The 17,955-nt window shown below is 35.1% G+C and overlaps 1 protein-coding gene across 1 annotated transcript in view; it reads right to left on the bottom strand.

Annotated features, from left to right (window-relative positions):
• N4BP2 (NEDD4 binding protein 2) overlaps positions 1-17,955 on the bottom strand; it is a 69,270-nt gene that overhangs the window by 10,018 nt on the left and 41,297 nt on the right. The window contains exons 11-15 of the mRNA XM_080796754.1: positions 17,351-17,547; positions 14,248-14,366; positions 8,887-9,025; positions 2,032-2,220; positions 889-1,057 (exon numbers count right to left, since the gene is read on the bottom strand). Of these exons, the coding sequence (XP_080652880.1) occupies positions 889-1,057; positions 2,032-2,220; positions 8,887-9,025; positions 14,248-14,366; positions 17,351-17,547 (813 nt within the window). The remainder of the gene's footprint in view (positions 1-888; positions 1,058-2,031; positions 2,221-8,886; positions 9,026-14,247; positions 14,367-17,350; positions 17,548-17,955) is intronic.

Here is a 17,955-nt window from a genome sequence, read left to right as displayed (position 1 = left end):
GATAGTTTAATGTATATGAAGTACATGATACTGGATGGAAAAAGATCCTCATCCAAACCCCTTGGAAGAGGTAGAACTTAGAGAAGAGGCAGGTAGTGGCCTTTCCTGAACCTGCAAAGACAAAATATAAGCAGAAAGGGAGAAAGGGAGCACCTGCATAATGCAAACACTCTGAAAGCCTGCCTTCTGTGATAATTCTGTAAAAATCCTATCACCTTATTTACTTCCGCATTTTACTGAACACCTATTGAACAACTGGCATCTAATAAACATTTATTAGCTTTAATAAATGTCTACTGAACAAAGATATCTGATACTCCTGAAAGGTCCCATTTATAAGTCACAGAGGATTCTCAGATTATACCATGTCCCCCCTTTAATAAATATAGCAAAGAAATACAAATAAAACTGAAGTAGGGAGTTACCTAACAAGAATTAAAATAAAAACTTGAAACAAAAAAAAATGAAATATGGAAATAAAAAGAAAATGTTAATGACTATGCCAATGAGGATTCTTTTCCAAGAAGGTCCCCTTGAAGCATGAACCTAAATACAAACATCTATAAATGTGACACAGATGCCCTCAGCCGAGAGAGTATCTGAGAATCTCCTGAATTGGCAAGTTTACCAACATAAGCAAAAACATATTTTCTATTTTACTTTTTTTTTTAAGATTTTATTTTTCCATTTGACAGAGAGAGAGAGAGACAGCAAGAGAGAGAGCACAAGCAGGGAGAGTGGGAGAGAGAGAGAAGAAGGGAGCCCGATGCGGGGCTCGATCCCAGGACTCTGGAATCGTGACCTGAGCTGAAGGCAGATGCTTAATGACTGAGCCACCCAGGTGCCCCACATTTTCCATTTTAAATTTGTCATTACCACAAGTCCTACCTTCAGTTTTCTGCTGTAAAACTGTCATCAAGTGTTCTATAGCTTCATCCACATGCAGCCCATGGAGGTCTAAAACATTCTGTGGCAGCAGGGAGGCATTGACTTTCTCGAAAATCTCCACAGCAGCAAGGTGATTGGCTTCTTTCATCTTCTGCTCATGGAGACTACCCTTTTATTTTAAACAGACCACCAGTAAACACTTTTGCTATTTGCTACTTAGAAGGCAAATGAGGAAATAAACAGTGCCCCAAATAAAAGGTAAGACAAAAGAGGGAACAACAAATCTAAAATTTTAAATAATGCAATGGCCTATGCAAGAAGGCACCAAAGTTTAGGTGAATTTCTGTGAATCAATAACATAGTTCTTAAAATATTAAATCATCATTTCTAACATATTTCCTAGTCCAAAAACCATAGAAGAAGACTTAAATAAACATCGCCTATCTCAAGAAGGACTCCATTAGTTTATCCTTCGATAATCCTGATCTCATTCAACATCTTGTGGTTACTCCTGAAGCCATCCCTCAAGGTATGTTATTGGTAATCACGGGGTTACACCAGTTTGATATCTTTCTCCACTCAATCACAAAAAGCAATCACAAAGCTAAAAAGGAAATCAGATAGGTTCCTTATAATACTATGTCCAATAAACCTGAGTCAAAATTCTACTTCCCTGAAAGATACTAATGCAACTTTCTTTTTCTGACCATAAAAGTGATATATTACTAAAAATATATCATGCTAGAAACACAAGAAACATGCTAGAAAGCACAAGTCCCCTGTAATTCCACCCTGACATGGTCAATATTAACATTCTGTTGTCTTCCCTTCAGAAAACCTGTATCTGTTTAGAAGTAGTACTAAATGACAGATTTTATCCTAAAAGAAAATATGGACTGACAGAATAGACTGTGATTCATGTAAGCCATACATGCAAAGCAACCATAGAAACTGAGCATTTAAAGGAGAGGTAATTCTCAGAACCACACATTTCTTATATATTAGGATATCTTATGTCACTTAACATAATCTACGTTCCCCAGAATAACTTAATCTAGTCACAATAAGAGTATTACCTGCTTTAAGATTATTCAGATATCATAAGTGACAAAAAAAGAAATAATAATCAGTTTTCCTCTTTACCTGTTGGGCATAAAACGTAGCAACGTGTTTTTTCCCCATCCGATAAGCTTCTTTTGCTTTGCTGTAGCATTCAATCCTCTTCTGTTGGTGCAGGAAAGCCTCTGCTCTGTAGTCATTATACTCTGGGTACTCAAAATCCTGGAAAGATGGTTCACTTGGTATATCTTCAGTCTCTTTTGATTTCTTTACCTACAAGATGTTAGACAATAAATAAAACACAAAGAGAGTACAAAACTATGGGCTTTTCCTTCAGAAGATGTATTTGAAAACTGAGATCCACTATTTTTTCCCTTTTTTTAAAAGATTTTATTTATTTATTTATTTGATAGAGAAAGCAAGAGAGCACAAGCAGGGGTTGTATCAGAGGGAGAGGGAGAAGTAGACTCCCCACTGAACAGGGAGCCCAATGTGGGGCTCGATCCCAGGACCCTGAGATCATGACCTGACCCAAAGGCAGACGCTTAACCCACTGAGCCACCCAGGCATCCCTATTTTTTAACCCTTCTTCTCAGGAAAGGAGACTCTCCCCAGAGTCAACCTAGTAAGTCATGTATTTAGCAACTACATTAACTTTTTCATGGTATAAGGTACCTCTTCTTTAACTACTCTTATCTTAAAAGATGTTGCAAAGTTCTCCAAAATTATCAAAATATAATTAGGTCACAAAACCAAACCAAAAAAGAAGACACAAGATATTCAAAGAATAAAACTCATATAGCTAATGCAAAATTTTCCAAATTTTAGTTTGTAAACCCAGTCATTGAAGGTAGTAATGGCGTATTTCAATTTTTATTTTTTTTTTAAAGTCAATAAAATAATTAAATAAATTCTTTTTGCAGGGACTCCTGAATGGCTGTCAGTTAAGCATCTGCCTTTGGCTCAGGTCATGATCCCAGGGTCCTAGGATCAAATCCACATCAGGCTCCTTGCTCAGCAGGGAGTCTGCTTCTCCCTCTGCCTGCCACTCCCCCTGCTTGTGGTCTCTCTCTCTCTCTCACTGACAAATAAAATCTTTCAAAAAATAAAAAATAAAGCAGAAGGACATATGGAATGTCCACAGCTATTAGTTAGTAAAAATTATAGGTAGGTTTCAATTTTTCAATTGCAGTTTTTCAATCAGCTGACTACTACCAACTAGCCACTATGGTAGTGTTGAATTCTGAGCTTTCTGAAACACCATCAATCAAGTAACTGTTCTCCAAAATGGACCTTAAACAAGCAAAAGTAACTCTAAGACACAAAGTAATGAAAATAATAATTATGCTCCAATACTCCCCACTGAACAGAAAACTGCATGTTTCTGAAGATGTCTCTAAAATATCAAAAGTCGGTGTTTAAAAAACAGCAAAATATAGTGACTTCTACATCCAATTTGGTTTTTCATTTATCGCATTCCTAAAGAGCTACTTGCAGAAAACTGCTTGCAAACAGCAATCTGATATATTTCTTAGCATGTCACTAGGGGGTGGGAGTGGGTATTAATTATTATGATTTAAGTGGATTTTCTTAAAAGCTTAAAGTAATTCCAAGGGGCACCTGAGTGGCTCAGTGGGGTAAGCCTCTGCCTTCAGCTCAGGTCATGATCTCAGGGTCCTAGGATCAAGCCCTGCACAGGGATCTCTGCTCAGCAGAGAGCTTGCCTCTACCTCCCTCTCCCCCTCTGCCTGCCTCTCTGCCTAGTTGTGATCTCTCTCTCTCTGTCAAATAAATTAATAAAATCTTTTTAAAAATACATAAATAAAAATAAATAAAAAATAAAAGAATTCCAAGTATCAGGTGCCATACCAAGTAATTTAATGAACATTTTATGAAAACTCAATCCCAAAATTCCTCCAAAATTATAATTTTTAACTTCTTAAATAAATCATATTTTTCTGACACAATTAATTCAAAGTAAATTAAATAGTGTAGGCTGTTAAATTCCTAAAAGCTGAAAACTGTCATTAAATTAGAAATATTACCAAAGACTATAATTATAATGTACTCTACAATACAATCTTTAATAAAATACCACTTTAATTTTTTAAGGTAATATCATTTGATATATATTAAATATTACATTAAAATTTTATGTATATATTATATAATACATACATTACTAATTGATCATTTTTTCAAATTGCCCACCTGTGAATTGAGTTCCGAAGTCACAAAAGGTTGGTTAAAAATATTGGTCTAATGTATAATAGTTGATTGTATTATCTTTTTACTCATTACATTTTATTAAACCCCTAGAATTCTAGAGGTTTAAAACAAGTTAAAGAATAAAATAAAGGTATCACCATATTCCTGACTCATTATTAAAGTCAAAAAATTTATAAACAGGGTCACCTGGGTGGCTCAGTCAGTTAAATGGCTGACTCCAGCTCAGGTCATGATCTCAGAGTCCTGGAATTGAGCCCCAAGGCAGGGTCTGCACTCAGTGGAGAGTGCTTTTCTCTCTCCCTCTGACCCTCACCCGCTCATGCTCTCTCTTTCTCTCTCAAATAAATAAATCTTAAGGGGCGCCTGGGTGGCTCAGAAGGTTAAGCCTCTGCCTTCGGCTCAGGTCATAATCTCGGGGTCCTGGGATGGAACCCCGCACTGGGCTCTCTGCTCGGCAGGGAGCCTGCTTCCCTCCCCCCTCTCTCTGCCTGCGTACTTGTGATCTCTCGATCTCTCTCTCTGTGAAATAAATAAATAAATAAGATCTTTAAAAAAAAAAATTAATAAATAAATAAATCTTTAAAAAAAATTCTGTCTGTACACTTGATTTACTTTTGCAACAAAGAGTCAACCTATTAAATGAAAGAATACAAAGCTCTCTCTCACATAAGAATATTCATAGACCCTCTGTCACTCTCACCAGTACTTAATCACAAGCTTGTTTCATATTAATGTTTAAATATTCTATAAGTATATGGTTTGCATCTGATAAAAATCAAAGATTTGGTAAGGAGAGGTTAATAAAAATGCTTTCTATGACTTTTGAAAAGCCACAGTGCTTAACAGTATGAACATAAATATTTCATAGCATCAGAATCTCTGCTGGTGTTCATACTTAAAAAATGCAAATCATATTTGGTTTTCTGGGAAGAGACCCTTCATTTCTTATTCTTAAAAAAGAAAAAAAACAGTATGCAATGAGAAATGCTTTCCCAAATAGCTATTCTCTTTCAAAATAAAACCAAGATTTATTTTTATAACCATTTCATAGGGATGTGGTTTATTACTATAACCCCATTAACAAGGGCCAAGCGAAACATGCTTTCTAAGAATTCTCCTCATTAATGCCACTTACTCTCTTGAAAGTATAATGTACTATAATACCAAAACCATTTCCCATGGTAACAAGCTTGTAAAATTCATTAAAGGCTAAAGGGAAAAATAGTAGTATTAACAAAACAACAGTTTTAAATGCTAGTTTCTTGAAAAGAGACAAATCAACATATTACTGGTACCATGATACCCCTGTTTAATATCTGTGGTCCTTTAGGGTCCTAGGATATCAAAGACAGAGTATTCTGCTCAAAAATCTGAAAATATTTTTTATCAGTGTTATGATACCTGCCTATATTTTATGTAAAAAGCTAAGAATAATATCCAGAATAACTTAAAAAGTGTACATTTTGGCCAATGTTTACATAACTCATAAAATCCCCTTTTCTTTTTTTTTTTAAATCCCCTTTTCTTAATCAAACATCTTCCAATCATCTCCCATTTTGAGCAAGCACACCTTCCTCCCATTACCTCCTCTACCACCATAATGACCCACAGTGCCTTGCTCTTTTATCAGAAAAGAGAAGAAATAACCTTCGTTCCTAAGTTGATCTTGATGGTCTCATCACCATCTTGTATCCTCTCTGCATCTTATGAAATATTACAATACACTTATCTATCCATGATGAACAGAGGCATGGACAGCACTAACAGATCACATAAATACAAAAATGAACTGAGTCCTATATGTAAACAAAATGGTGAAATATTCAAAGAAAAAAGGGAGCACACAAGTTATTCCTGGTGGTCTCAATTAATAAGTACGAAGAGCAGGATAATGAAGGTCTGTGAAAAAAAAAAAAGCCTAAAGGTAATACAAAATTGATATATAAAATCAATTGTATTTCTATGCATTTGCAATGTTCAATCCAAAAATAAAACAATTTCATTTACAACCGCATCAAAAAGAATAAAGTAACTCAGGAATAAATTTAGCAAAAGACATGCAAAACTTACATTCAAAACTACAACATAACTGTTGAAGAAATTAAGACCTAACTAAACTGAAATTCATGAACTGGAAGGCAATAATGTTAAGATGGCAAAACATCTCAAGTTGATCTACAGACTCAACACACGCCACATAAAAATTCCAGCTGGCTCTGAAGCATCTGGCTGGCTCAGTCAGAAGAGCATGCAACTCTTGATCCTGGGGTTGTGGTTCGGAGTTCGAGTCCCATGTTAGGTGTAGAGATTATTAAAATAAATAAATAAACTTGGAAAAAAAAATCCCAGCTGGCTTCTCTACAGAAATTGGCAAGCTGATCCTAAATTCACATGGAACTGCGAAGAAGGAAAACAATCTTGTAAAAAGAACATAGTTGGAAGCTCATACTTCCCAATTCCAAAACTTATTACAAAGCTACAATAATCAAGGCAGTGTGGTACTGGTATGATGACAGACATACAGATCAATGGAACAGAACTGACAGTCTAGCAATAAGCAGTCAATTCATTTTCGACAAAGGTGCTAAGAAAATTCAGTGGGGCAAGAACAGTCTTTCCAATTAAGTAGTTCTGCGACAGCTGGATATCCACATGCAAAAAAATGAACTTGGACTCCTATCTCACACCCTATGCATGAATTAACTCAAAATGGATCAAAGATCTAACTTACAAAGAAATGTAAGTACAATGTAAGTACTAAAATTATAAAATTGTAGAAGAAAGCATAAAAACAAAACCCAAAAAATAACAAAATATACAACATAAAAAACAAAAAAATAACCTCATGACCTTGGATTAGGTAATGGTTTCTTAACTAGGACACCAAAAGTACAAGCAACAAAAAAGATAAATTGTACATCATCAAAATTAAAACTTTGGGGGCGCCTGGGTGGCTCAGTGGGTTAAAGCCTCTGTCTTCGGCTCAGGTCATGATCCCGGAGTCCTGGAATCGAGCCCCGCATCGGCCTCTCTGCTCAGCAGGGAGCCTGCTTCCTCCTCCCTCTCTCTGCCTGCCTCTCTGCCTACTTGTGATCTCTGTCTGTCAAATAAATAAATTTTTAAAAATAAATAAATAAAATTAAAACTTTGTACTTCAAATGAAAGAACATCAAAAGAGTAACAAGACAACCCTCAAGAATGGGAGAAAATTTTGCAAATCACATGTCTGATAAGGGACTTGTAACTAGAATATAAAAAGAAATCCTATGACTCAAGAATAAACATTTTAAGGGGCACCTGGGTGGCTCAGTCAGCTGAGCATCAAACTCTCGGTTTAGGCTCAGGTCATGATCTCAGGGTCATGAGACAGACCCCATTCACGTAGGGTTCCACACTCAGTGGGGAATCTGCTTGAGATTCTTTCCCTCTGCCCCTCCCCTTTTGCCTGTTCACACACATACACACGCTCTTTCAAATAAATAAATAAATAAATCTTTAAAAAAAAAAAAAGAATAAAAAAAATGTCTTAATGGGCAAAGAATACAAATAGACATTTCCTCAAAGAAGATATACAAATGACCAATAAGCACATGAAAAAGTGCTCACCATCACCAGTCATCAGGGAAGTACAAATCGAAATGACAGTGAGATAACCACTTCTTTATTAACCATTTATTTCCTGTTTCCTGATGCTTTGACATCTGGGTCCCTTGCTAACCCCCGGAGATAAAGTATCCCCCAGCCCTGGGCTGGCTAATTCCTAGAGATAGCAAACAACTCATCTGCTAGGATACCTTACAGAAGTAAACCAATCTCAAGCCCATATTCCCAACCACTTCCTTTATGGGGTTCTCACCCTCAGGGCCATCATCCACGTTGCCTAATCACCTACACCAGAGAGGACAAAACCAGGGACGGTTCCTAAGCTCCAGAGCCTGCCGCAACTGTTCAAACTCGCCAATCCTAAACGTGTTTGCCCTGCCTCACCCATTCCTTTCCACAGAAACCACAGAAAAGGCTCTTGCCCGTGTTTCCCCTCTGCTCGGTCTCCTGACTCTGGTGTGTCTCCATGTGGCCCTGGGTGGCAAGCCATGTCTCCTGTTTCTAGAGATCTGTGAGTATAATAAACTTCTTCCTTCATGACATTGCCATGACTCAGTATCTTATTATACCTGATTAATTCAAATCCCAGGTACCCTTAAGACAACTTCACACCCACCAGGATGGCTATAATCAAAATGACAGATACTAACAAGTGTCAGAAACAATGTGGATAAATTAGAAACCTCATACATTATTGGTGGGAACATAAAATGGTACAGCCACTTTGGAAAAAAGTTCAGCAGTTTCTCAAATGGTTAAAAATTTCTGCCCACATATTCAACATACTTACACCTAAAACCCACAATATCATTACCCCCTGCTATTCAATTAAGCCTCATACTCTATTGTATACAGAGAAGGTATCTATAAAGAAAAAGTTAGACATTCAAGTGCTTGCCATATATAATGACATTGAAGAAAAAAACATAATTAGCTATAAACTCATTATTTTGAGCAGAGCAAACAGATATCCTAAATCAAATATACTGCTGGTGGTTAAATTTCTAACATAGGTAAAATGTTGAGAAATAATCACTAAATTATATCAATAATTACATTTCCATATACAATCATTTACCATTATAGTAAAAATAAATAACTCCATACCTTTTTCTCCTTAAACTTCTGTGTAGGATGAGAAGGGACATTCTCATTTTGGTGAACAAACTCTTGCGCTACAACTGTTTTTACAGGGTCTCCTTCAAGGACACAGTTTAGAAACTGAACTGTGTGTTCTAATGAATAGCTGTAGAGAGTTACAAACATAATGTTAATTTAAAAAGCAAAAGTTATATGAAAACAGTAACACAAGCAACCCTTCAAACATTTTAGAAGAATACAAAAAATTGGTTTACTTCTGAGTTTTAAACATTGACACTATATGCTCATTACGTATCTCAGAGACTCAAAAACGACCAGAAGGAAACTATTAAACAATAAGCTCTCAAAAACTAATTTTTGTAAATGAAGACCAAAAGGTAACATACTGATAATTAATTCATTTTCTGATTTTTTTTTTTCCAGGTAGACCATCCACAACAAATCTTACTTTCATCTTATCACCTATACTTCTTAGGTCCCTTGTTGGGTTCACACATGGTTTCAGTTTCCTCCAAACATCAAACACAAACGATATATCTTCAAACTGACATTTTTATTGTATGAAATTTCACTTTTTACTTAAACCATAAGGATCTAATCAAAGAAATTCTAAGTAGGGACACAGAAAGGAAAATACACTATCTTACCTCTCACCCCTAATTATTTAGGCATATTTCCATGGTGATTCTATATTTTATGTAATATCAAATTTTACAAATTGACATAGACTTGAAATACTCGTGTTCCAATTCCTAAAGAAACTCACTCCAAAGCAAATGATTTTATACTGCTATTATTTCAGGCTATTTATGCTTCTGATCGCCTCCAGTGACTACATAATGAGGAGCTGACCACAAAGGAGTATTTGTGAAATGTGCTAAACAGTGATCCAAAGTACTGTGATATTTTGCTATTCTTCTTGATGGAAAACCATTTTGGACTACCGGTTTAGCCCTCTAATATTGCGGTCTCAGATATGCTCCCCAAGGAGAGGTTCCTAGGGGCTGCAAGCTACCAGCAATTACCATCCTAAATAGCCCTTAAAATCACATGCTTGCTTACTCATGGGGCCAGAAGGCAATATTCACCAGTGGTGGTGGTAGAGTAGGATGGCCCTGGAAGATTACAGCACAGGCATATATGTAATCAGTAACTGAACCCACCTACCCTTCTGAAGGGTAAATGTGAAGCTACTGCTAACTGAAAAAATTATCCAGCTGCCGGCAAACAAATGGAAACAACTGACCACCTACCCTGAAGGGCCTGACTGACCCCCATCACTCTGGGCATCCCCAGAAAGGACTCACTCAGTCCCCCTTACCTTGCCCAGGGAACGAAAACTCTGGGTTGTTTCACATCAGGCCATCTTTTACCAGGTGCCCATAAAAGAGAGTTGCCATATGTCAGTACACACTCTCCTAATCCCCATCCCGTTGGGAGATTTTAACACATAACTCTAAGAAAACAGCCAGTTAGGGAGCAAAAATAAATAGGGAACTTGTTTATTAGAATAATACCATTAAAAACCTGATTTAAGTGAATGTTTAGAACTCTACATACTTAAAAGAGAATATTCTTTTTCAAAAGCACCTTTCATTTAATACCTGTAAAAACTGATCATGCATAAACCACAAAGAAAATCTTAAATTCTAAAAGAACTCTTCAGGCCACATTCTTGTACCTCAATACAACAAAACAAAATAAATAATAATCCTCAGTCTACCTACCACCAAAGACATCAAACCATTTAGAAAATGAAACCCTCTTTAAAAAAAAATTTAAAACTTTTGGGGAAATGAGAAAATCAATCTAAATTAGATATTATTTTAAAAATAATGAAAATGAGGGATGCCTGGATGGCTCAGTCAGTTAAATGTCGGCGTTCACCTCGGATCATGATCCCAGAGTCCTGGGATCAAGTCCCACACTGGGCTCCCAGCTCAGCAGAGAGTCTGCTTCTCCCTCTTCCTGCTTTTCCCCCTGCCTGTGCTCTCTCTCTCTGACAAATAAATAAAATTTTTTAATGGAAAAAATAAGGAAAATGAAAATATTATATATCAAAATCAAAATATTATATATATATCAAAAACACTATACAAAGAAAAATTCATATCCTTAAATGTACTTTTTATTAAAGACTGAAAGGAAACAAACTAACCAGAGTTGAAAATATATCAACAAATTTTAAGGAAAAGGAACTACCAAAAACAGAAAGGAATCACCAAAATTAAAAACAAAAATAAATGATGTGAAAATACAGATCAATAAACCAAGAGCTTGTTCTTTAAAAGGGCCAATCTGATAAAGAGCAAAAACAACACAGAGAAAAAAAAAAATCAGGAAAGGAAAAAGGGATACAACCAGATACAAAATGTTTTCAATTATCAAAGAATATTTTATATAACTTAACAATAATAAACTCAAAAATTAAGGTAAAACTGATTTTCTAGCAGACAAACTACCAGAAAAGATTCATGAAAAAAGCAATCTGAATAAAGCAATAACCTTAAAAAGACAGTAAAGATTCTAAAGACCTTCTCTCTGAAAAGGCACAACTCCAGAACTTTCAAGGTACCAATTTAAATTTTCAAGAGCATAAAGAAAAATGGCAGTCTTTCCAGGTTATTTTATTAAGCCTAAAGCCAAATAAAACCCTGAAACCAAAATCTGACAAAGACAGTACAAGAACAGAAAATCACAGACCAATCTCATTTAATTACTGTTGTGAAATTTTGAAATCAATTCCTACACTGCATTTAGAGAAAAAAAAATCAGGGGTGCCTGGCTGGCACAGTGGGTAGAGCATGTGACTCTTTTTTTTTTTTTTTAATATTTTATCTATTTATTTGACAGAGAGATAGAGAACACAAGCAGGCAGAGCAGCAGGCAGAAGGAGAGGGAGAAGCAGGGTCCCTGCTGAGCAGGGAGCCTGATGCAGGGACTGGGATCATGACCTGAGCTGAACGCAGACGCTTGAACTACTGAGCCACCCAGGCACACCAAGGGCACGTGACTCTTATCTTGGGGTCATGAGTATAAATATTACTTAAATAAACTTAGAAAAAAAGAAAAAAAATCAAAAACAAAAACAAAAACCTGAAGGTAAAATAGGTTTTATTCTAGAAACTCACTATTATGATTGAAATACACTAAAACTAAAGAAAAAAATCTGTATTAGATTCTCAAACGATTATAAGAAGGCATGTATTTAAAAAACCTCTTGAGGCCTGTGGGTGGCTCAGCAGGTTAACCGTCTGCCTTCGGCTCAGGTCACAATCCCAGGGTCCTAGGATTAAACCCCGCATCAGGCTCCCAGCTCAGTGAGGAAGTCTGCCTCCCTCTCTCCATCTGCCTCTCCCCTGCTCATGCTCTCTCTCACTCTCTAATAAATAAATAAAATCTTCAAAAAAAACAAAAAAACAAAAAAAAAAAACAAAAACCTCTTGCTAAAATACAAATATAAGAAATACTAAGATTGAAATACATATTATTCAAACCAGAAGTATCCCTAACATGCCAAACATCAAACACACTGTAATACTATGATAATTAAAACAACATAGTGGAAAGCCAGGACCAAAGAACTCAACAGAATTGAAAAGTCTTTAAAAGAAAATGTATATTTTGGAATATAGCAAATATTAGTGTTTATATTTTATATCAGTGGGTAAAGATGATCTATTCATCTCAATTAAGTTAAATCTCTACCTCATACCATACACATAGAATTTAGAAAATTTAGAAATTTAAAACTCCTTGGGTAAATGGGAAATGCTAGATATGTTAAAACTTTTTAGCTATTAAAAATACTGAAGAGGGGTGCCTGGGTGGCTAATTGGTTAAGCGTCTGCCTCCAACTCAGGTCATGATCCCAGGGTCCTGGGATCAAGTCCCAAATTGCGCTCCCTCCTCATCAGTGGGTCTGCTTCTCCCTCTCCCTCTGCCCACCCTCACTGGTGCTCTCTCCCCCTCTCTCTCTGTATCAAATAAATAAATAATCAAAAAATAAAATAAAAAAATAAAAACACTTAAGAAATATTTATAATACTGCAGTAGGACAGACGTCCTAAAATGACATGAAACCAAAAAGGAAATGATTTTCTGATAAAACATATGAATTAAAATATGTATAGACCCAAAGAGACTATCCTAGGTTAAACAGTAAGTATCAGGGTAGAAAAATAATTATAATCTATAGAAACAAAGATAACTACACATAATATATAGTGAGTTCTCACAAACGTCAAAAGAAATACAAAGAACCAAACAGAAAACAGGCCAAAAATAGTGACTAGAAAAATAAATCAATGAAAAAGGCTCAACCTTCCTAGTAATCAAGAAAACTAAAATTTAGGGCGCCTGGGTGGCTCAGTGGGTTAAGCAATCTGCCTTCAGCTCAGGTCACGATCCCAGGGTCCTGGGATCAAGTCCCGCACTAGGCTCCCTGCAAAGCAGGGAGTTGCTTCCCCCTCTGCCCTTCTCCCTTGCTTGGGCTCACTCTCTCTCTCTCTCTCAAAAATTAATTAATTAATTTTTTAAAAAGAAAATTTAAATTTAAACAACAATGAACTATTTTATCCACTAGAATGGCAAAAAATTTAAAGATTCTTAATATCCAGGATGGGTTACACTATCAGTACAGAAAGCCTCTATTAAAAAAAAAAATTGACACTAGCTGTAAAAATTTTCAATGCGTACGCTCTAAACCAGCAATTTCACTTTAGGAACTAGCATACAATAGCATTCATCCATGTGTGCAAAAACATATGCTCAAGGAGGCTTCCTTGAACTGGTTTCCAATTTTTCTCGCCGTCAAAAAGGCCATAAAGAGGAGCATGTTCAAATTATAGTACTTGTGGGGGGAAAACATCCACCTATGAATGACAACTGGGAATGTTTTTTACATGTCTTTTTTGTCTTTGTAAAAAAGAAAAGTTGGAAAGACTGAAAGAATACATTCTATATCTGGATTTTTATAAAGATGGCCATTAGAATGGAAAATAAATAGATAAATCTTTAAAAAAAACACTTAAAGATTACTATGGAATACTCTATGGACTTAAAGCAAATTACTAAGTATGGACTAGAAAAATAAATACCAACAAAACTACAAGACAGTATATAAAACAACTTATTTTTGGTGAAAGTTATATTTTTACACAGACAAAAAAGCAAACAGATATACACGTAAGCACATACACATCAGTGGACCATGAACCACCTGTCAAAACCTGCTCACTTTCTATATTATGTACATTACACTTAAATGGTTTATAATATGCCTATTATGATTTGTAATCAGAAAAATTAAAATGATATGCTTTCAATGACATCATAATAGAACCTACAGATAATCCTATCACTCACTTGTGGTCCTTGAAAATGTCCACCAGAAAATTTTGGTTAATGGCTGGAAAGATCTTAAAGAGCTGCTTCTCCTTTAGTTTAGTGGCACAATCTTTTTCAAACAGAAGTGCCTCCCTTTTCTAAAACAAACAAACAAGAGAGACAAAAGTCATCCTTCAGACGGAATTTATAAAACTAATTATGCTGATCCAAAAGCATGGTTATTTTGTTGCAAAAAGATTAGTCATTTAAAAGCAATCACAGACTTTCTTCACTGATTAAAGACTGATATTAGTAATGTAAGTATTCTTGCATTATTTATTTATATCCCATTTTTTGCAAAGTATTTGAAGCTGTTCATTTATATACATACACAATCACACATATACATATATGTGTGCAAGTGTATATAAATATGTACATACTCACATATACACACTCAGCACAGTCATATTATATTAAAAAAGATGAAGATACATATTCATATACATACACACACACACATATAAACAGGATATAAATAAATGAAGAAGTCAGAGTAGAGGAAATAAAAGTAAGAATACAGGATAAAGCTAGCAAGTAAAATTAGTATATAAATGCATGCCATAAAATCCTGTACATTGCTAAAGGTGGGCCACAAATTCAGTTCTGAGCTTCTCAGTGGCCAAAGCAAAGGGGGAAACAAAGATTCTCAGTGTCCATAAAATAAAAACAAACCAGTTGCTCAAGAGAAGTACAGCTTTTTCTGGTACTGAGACCTGAGAGAAATTTCTCCCATGGGTCCTCATAAAAGGGACACTGTGTGATGCTGTGAACAACGTCCTCAAAAACATATTCTCCTCAATGGGCAGAAACTACAACGTACAAATAAGTTGCAAATTCAGGTTGATAGAAAATCTTAAAATTCACAATTTAAAAAATTTTCACAAACATATTTACTCCAAAATAACCGTATGAGAACTGTCACTGATTGTTATTTTTTTCACAAGTCGTAGATTGGATCTGTTTAAATTGCCAAACTTACCTAAAGAACTTACCTAAAACGTGCTTTTTAAATTCTAATCTAGGATTATGGTAAACATTCTTAAAGTTGATTTCTAACTCTAAAACAATTTGTTGACACTGTGATGTAAGTACATAATATTTTTGTTTGCTATGAAGCTGCTAATGTTTGAAAAATAACTTCTTATAAAATTCAAAGGTGACTAAAAATATGAAAATTACAATAATCTAGGACAACCCTAGAACAGTTACTGCTTTTGAAGCCTAACATATTTAGGTCATTTATAACACCAAACAACAATAAAAGAGGATCCACAATAGGTGACAATCTGACCAGGAAGAGAGACTAGTAGAGTTGAACACATCACACATCACAAGAGTAATGGAAACAAGCCACCTCAAGAATTAAAAATATCTCGTGTTTTATTTAAGATATACATTATCATCTGAACTTAATAAAAAATTCAGTGATCAGATTTACTAGCACTCTACCAGGTCATAGAGTTTCTAAACTACAAATTCTAAGATCTCATGACTGAAACTCATGACCTTAATCATCTTATAATTATTCTACTCATATATCATGCCTAATGTTTTATTTTATAATCTTTGCTTAAAAAAATACAAAGTGTATTTCTCCTTTGGAGACAAAGAGTGAAAAGAAAGCACCAAGAAATTCTTTTACTGAGGTTCTCCCTACAGAGAAGTCCTTGGGACAAAATAAGTACAGCTTCTATCACCCAACCCATAGAAAGATAAGCAAAAATCACTGATAGAAAAAAAAAATGCATTAAGTTGGGAAGTCAAAGATACTCATCTGTTCGCTATTATACTGAGAGATTAAAGGGCAGATTAGAACCAAAAGATAAGTTTCAGTAGTAAAAACTGGCATTTCAACAAAAGGTGTCACACCATTTGGGCCTAAGTTCTAAGATTTCCTTATTTCTTTAAGTAAATGCATTTCTCCAATTTATTACACATATAAATGAAGAGGATATATGAAATACCACCACATTATAAGACCCTATCAAAGAGACTGTTCCTTAGGTTATGTAAACATGCAAAAATGGCAGCATATTTCCAACTGATTAACAAGATAACTGGGGAAAATAAATACGAAGGTGGAGGAATCCCATCATTCTTCCAATGTCCCAATTCTATGTATTTCAGCCAAATGTAAAGATTCTCCTTTGAGTAGTCAAATGAGTAAGAAAGTAAAATGTTTTAAGATCACCATCTAAAAATTACTTCTTTTCTTTGAGAATTGGACTAAATAACTTCTAAGGTCTTTCCCTTTTTGATTTCTGAAATTCTCTAATACTAATTTTCAGAATTTAAAAAAAGGCTAAGAAGAAATAGAAAAGAAACCAAATTCACTTATGGCTTCACAAAACTTGATATGGTGAATAAGTAACAAAAATAAAGTTCAAAATAAAGTTTCTATTTGAACTTGTGTGATTAAAAAGTTAGAAAAAGAAGAGTACTTAATTTTTTTTTAAGTTTCTAGATTTTTCTCTAAAAAACTTTGTTTTAGGGTGCCTGCATGGCTCAGCTGGTTAAGCATCTGACTCCTGATCTCAGCTCAGGTCTTTATCTCAGGGCCATGAGTTCAAGCCCCCATCCTACCCCCCAGGTTCCACACTGTGCATGGAACCTACCTAAAACAAAACAAAAAAAAAAAAATTGTTTTGAGGTTGGAAACGTCATTAATAGCAAGACAGAAGACATTTCTTTTTACTAATTTACAAATAAAATTATCTTTAAATGAAAGATTTCATGTTTTTCAAGAATTAAAAAATTATTTTAAAAATTAAAAAATTATAGAAATAAATGCTAAAAGTCAAAAAATATATATGCAGCTCAATCACCTGCAAAATTAAATCTAAAAAAATGGTTTAACACAGACTGGCTTATTGTTATAGAATATCAACTAGTCTCCCAGAAGCAAAAAATTTCAGCTTCAAATTTCAAAACAGTTTCAATTTTAACATTAATCAATGTTCAATCAGGTTAAATATAGATTCCAGACTAGGAAATACAGAATCAAATGAAAATCACAAAGTAAACATATCATCAACCTAGAGTCCAGAGATAAAAGCTTAATAGTTATACTAACTCATACCAAATCGTGTTTTTCCTGTAAGGCAATCTCTTCTGACATTATTTCTCTGAGTGATACTTTTTTAGTTTGAGTGTTCCAATGATCCAATAAGGGTAGCATTTCAGGTGCTGCTAACGTCTTCAGTAATTTTTTGCCCGTTCTCTGAGATGATTTTTGTTCAGGATTATCAAGACCAATATGCCCAACCAGGGAAGGATCTACAAAAGCAGTATAAATAGAATCAGACCCTCAACAATAAACACACAATGCACTACTCATTCTGTTACAACTACCTCGGAAAGACCAAAGAAACATGATTTTTTTTAATTTCTAGCTTATAAATATAACTCTGAGGTTTCAAAATGTATCTTCACATAATAACACGCAAGAAATATGTGTAAATGTAGGAATGTTTCAAATGAGCAAGGATCTGGGTATCACTGTAAATCAACGCGATGGTCCCCACTCCTTTCTACACCGCACGAGCACAGACAAACCGACGCACACACGCTGGTGAACAAAGGCAGCTGTGGCCAGGCGGAAGCCACAAGCCGAGCAGTTCTGCGCAGCTCTGCTCAGCCACTCCAAACACTGAAAGGACCAATATTTTGGCAAGCCCATAAACC

The sequence above is a fragment of the Martes martes genome (genome assembly GCF_963455335.1).
Source record: "Martes martes genome assembly, chromosome: 2".
Classification (NCBI taxonomy): domain Eukaryota; kingdom Metazoa; phylum Chordata; class Mammalia; order Carnivora; family Mustelidae; genus Martes; species Martes martes.
This window is presented reverse-complemented; position numbering and strand designations above follow the sequence as displayed.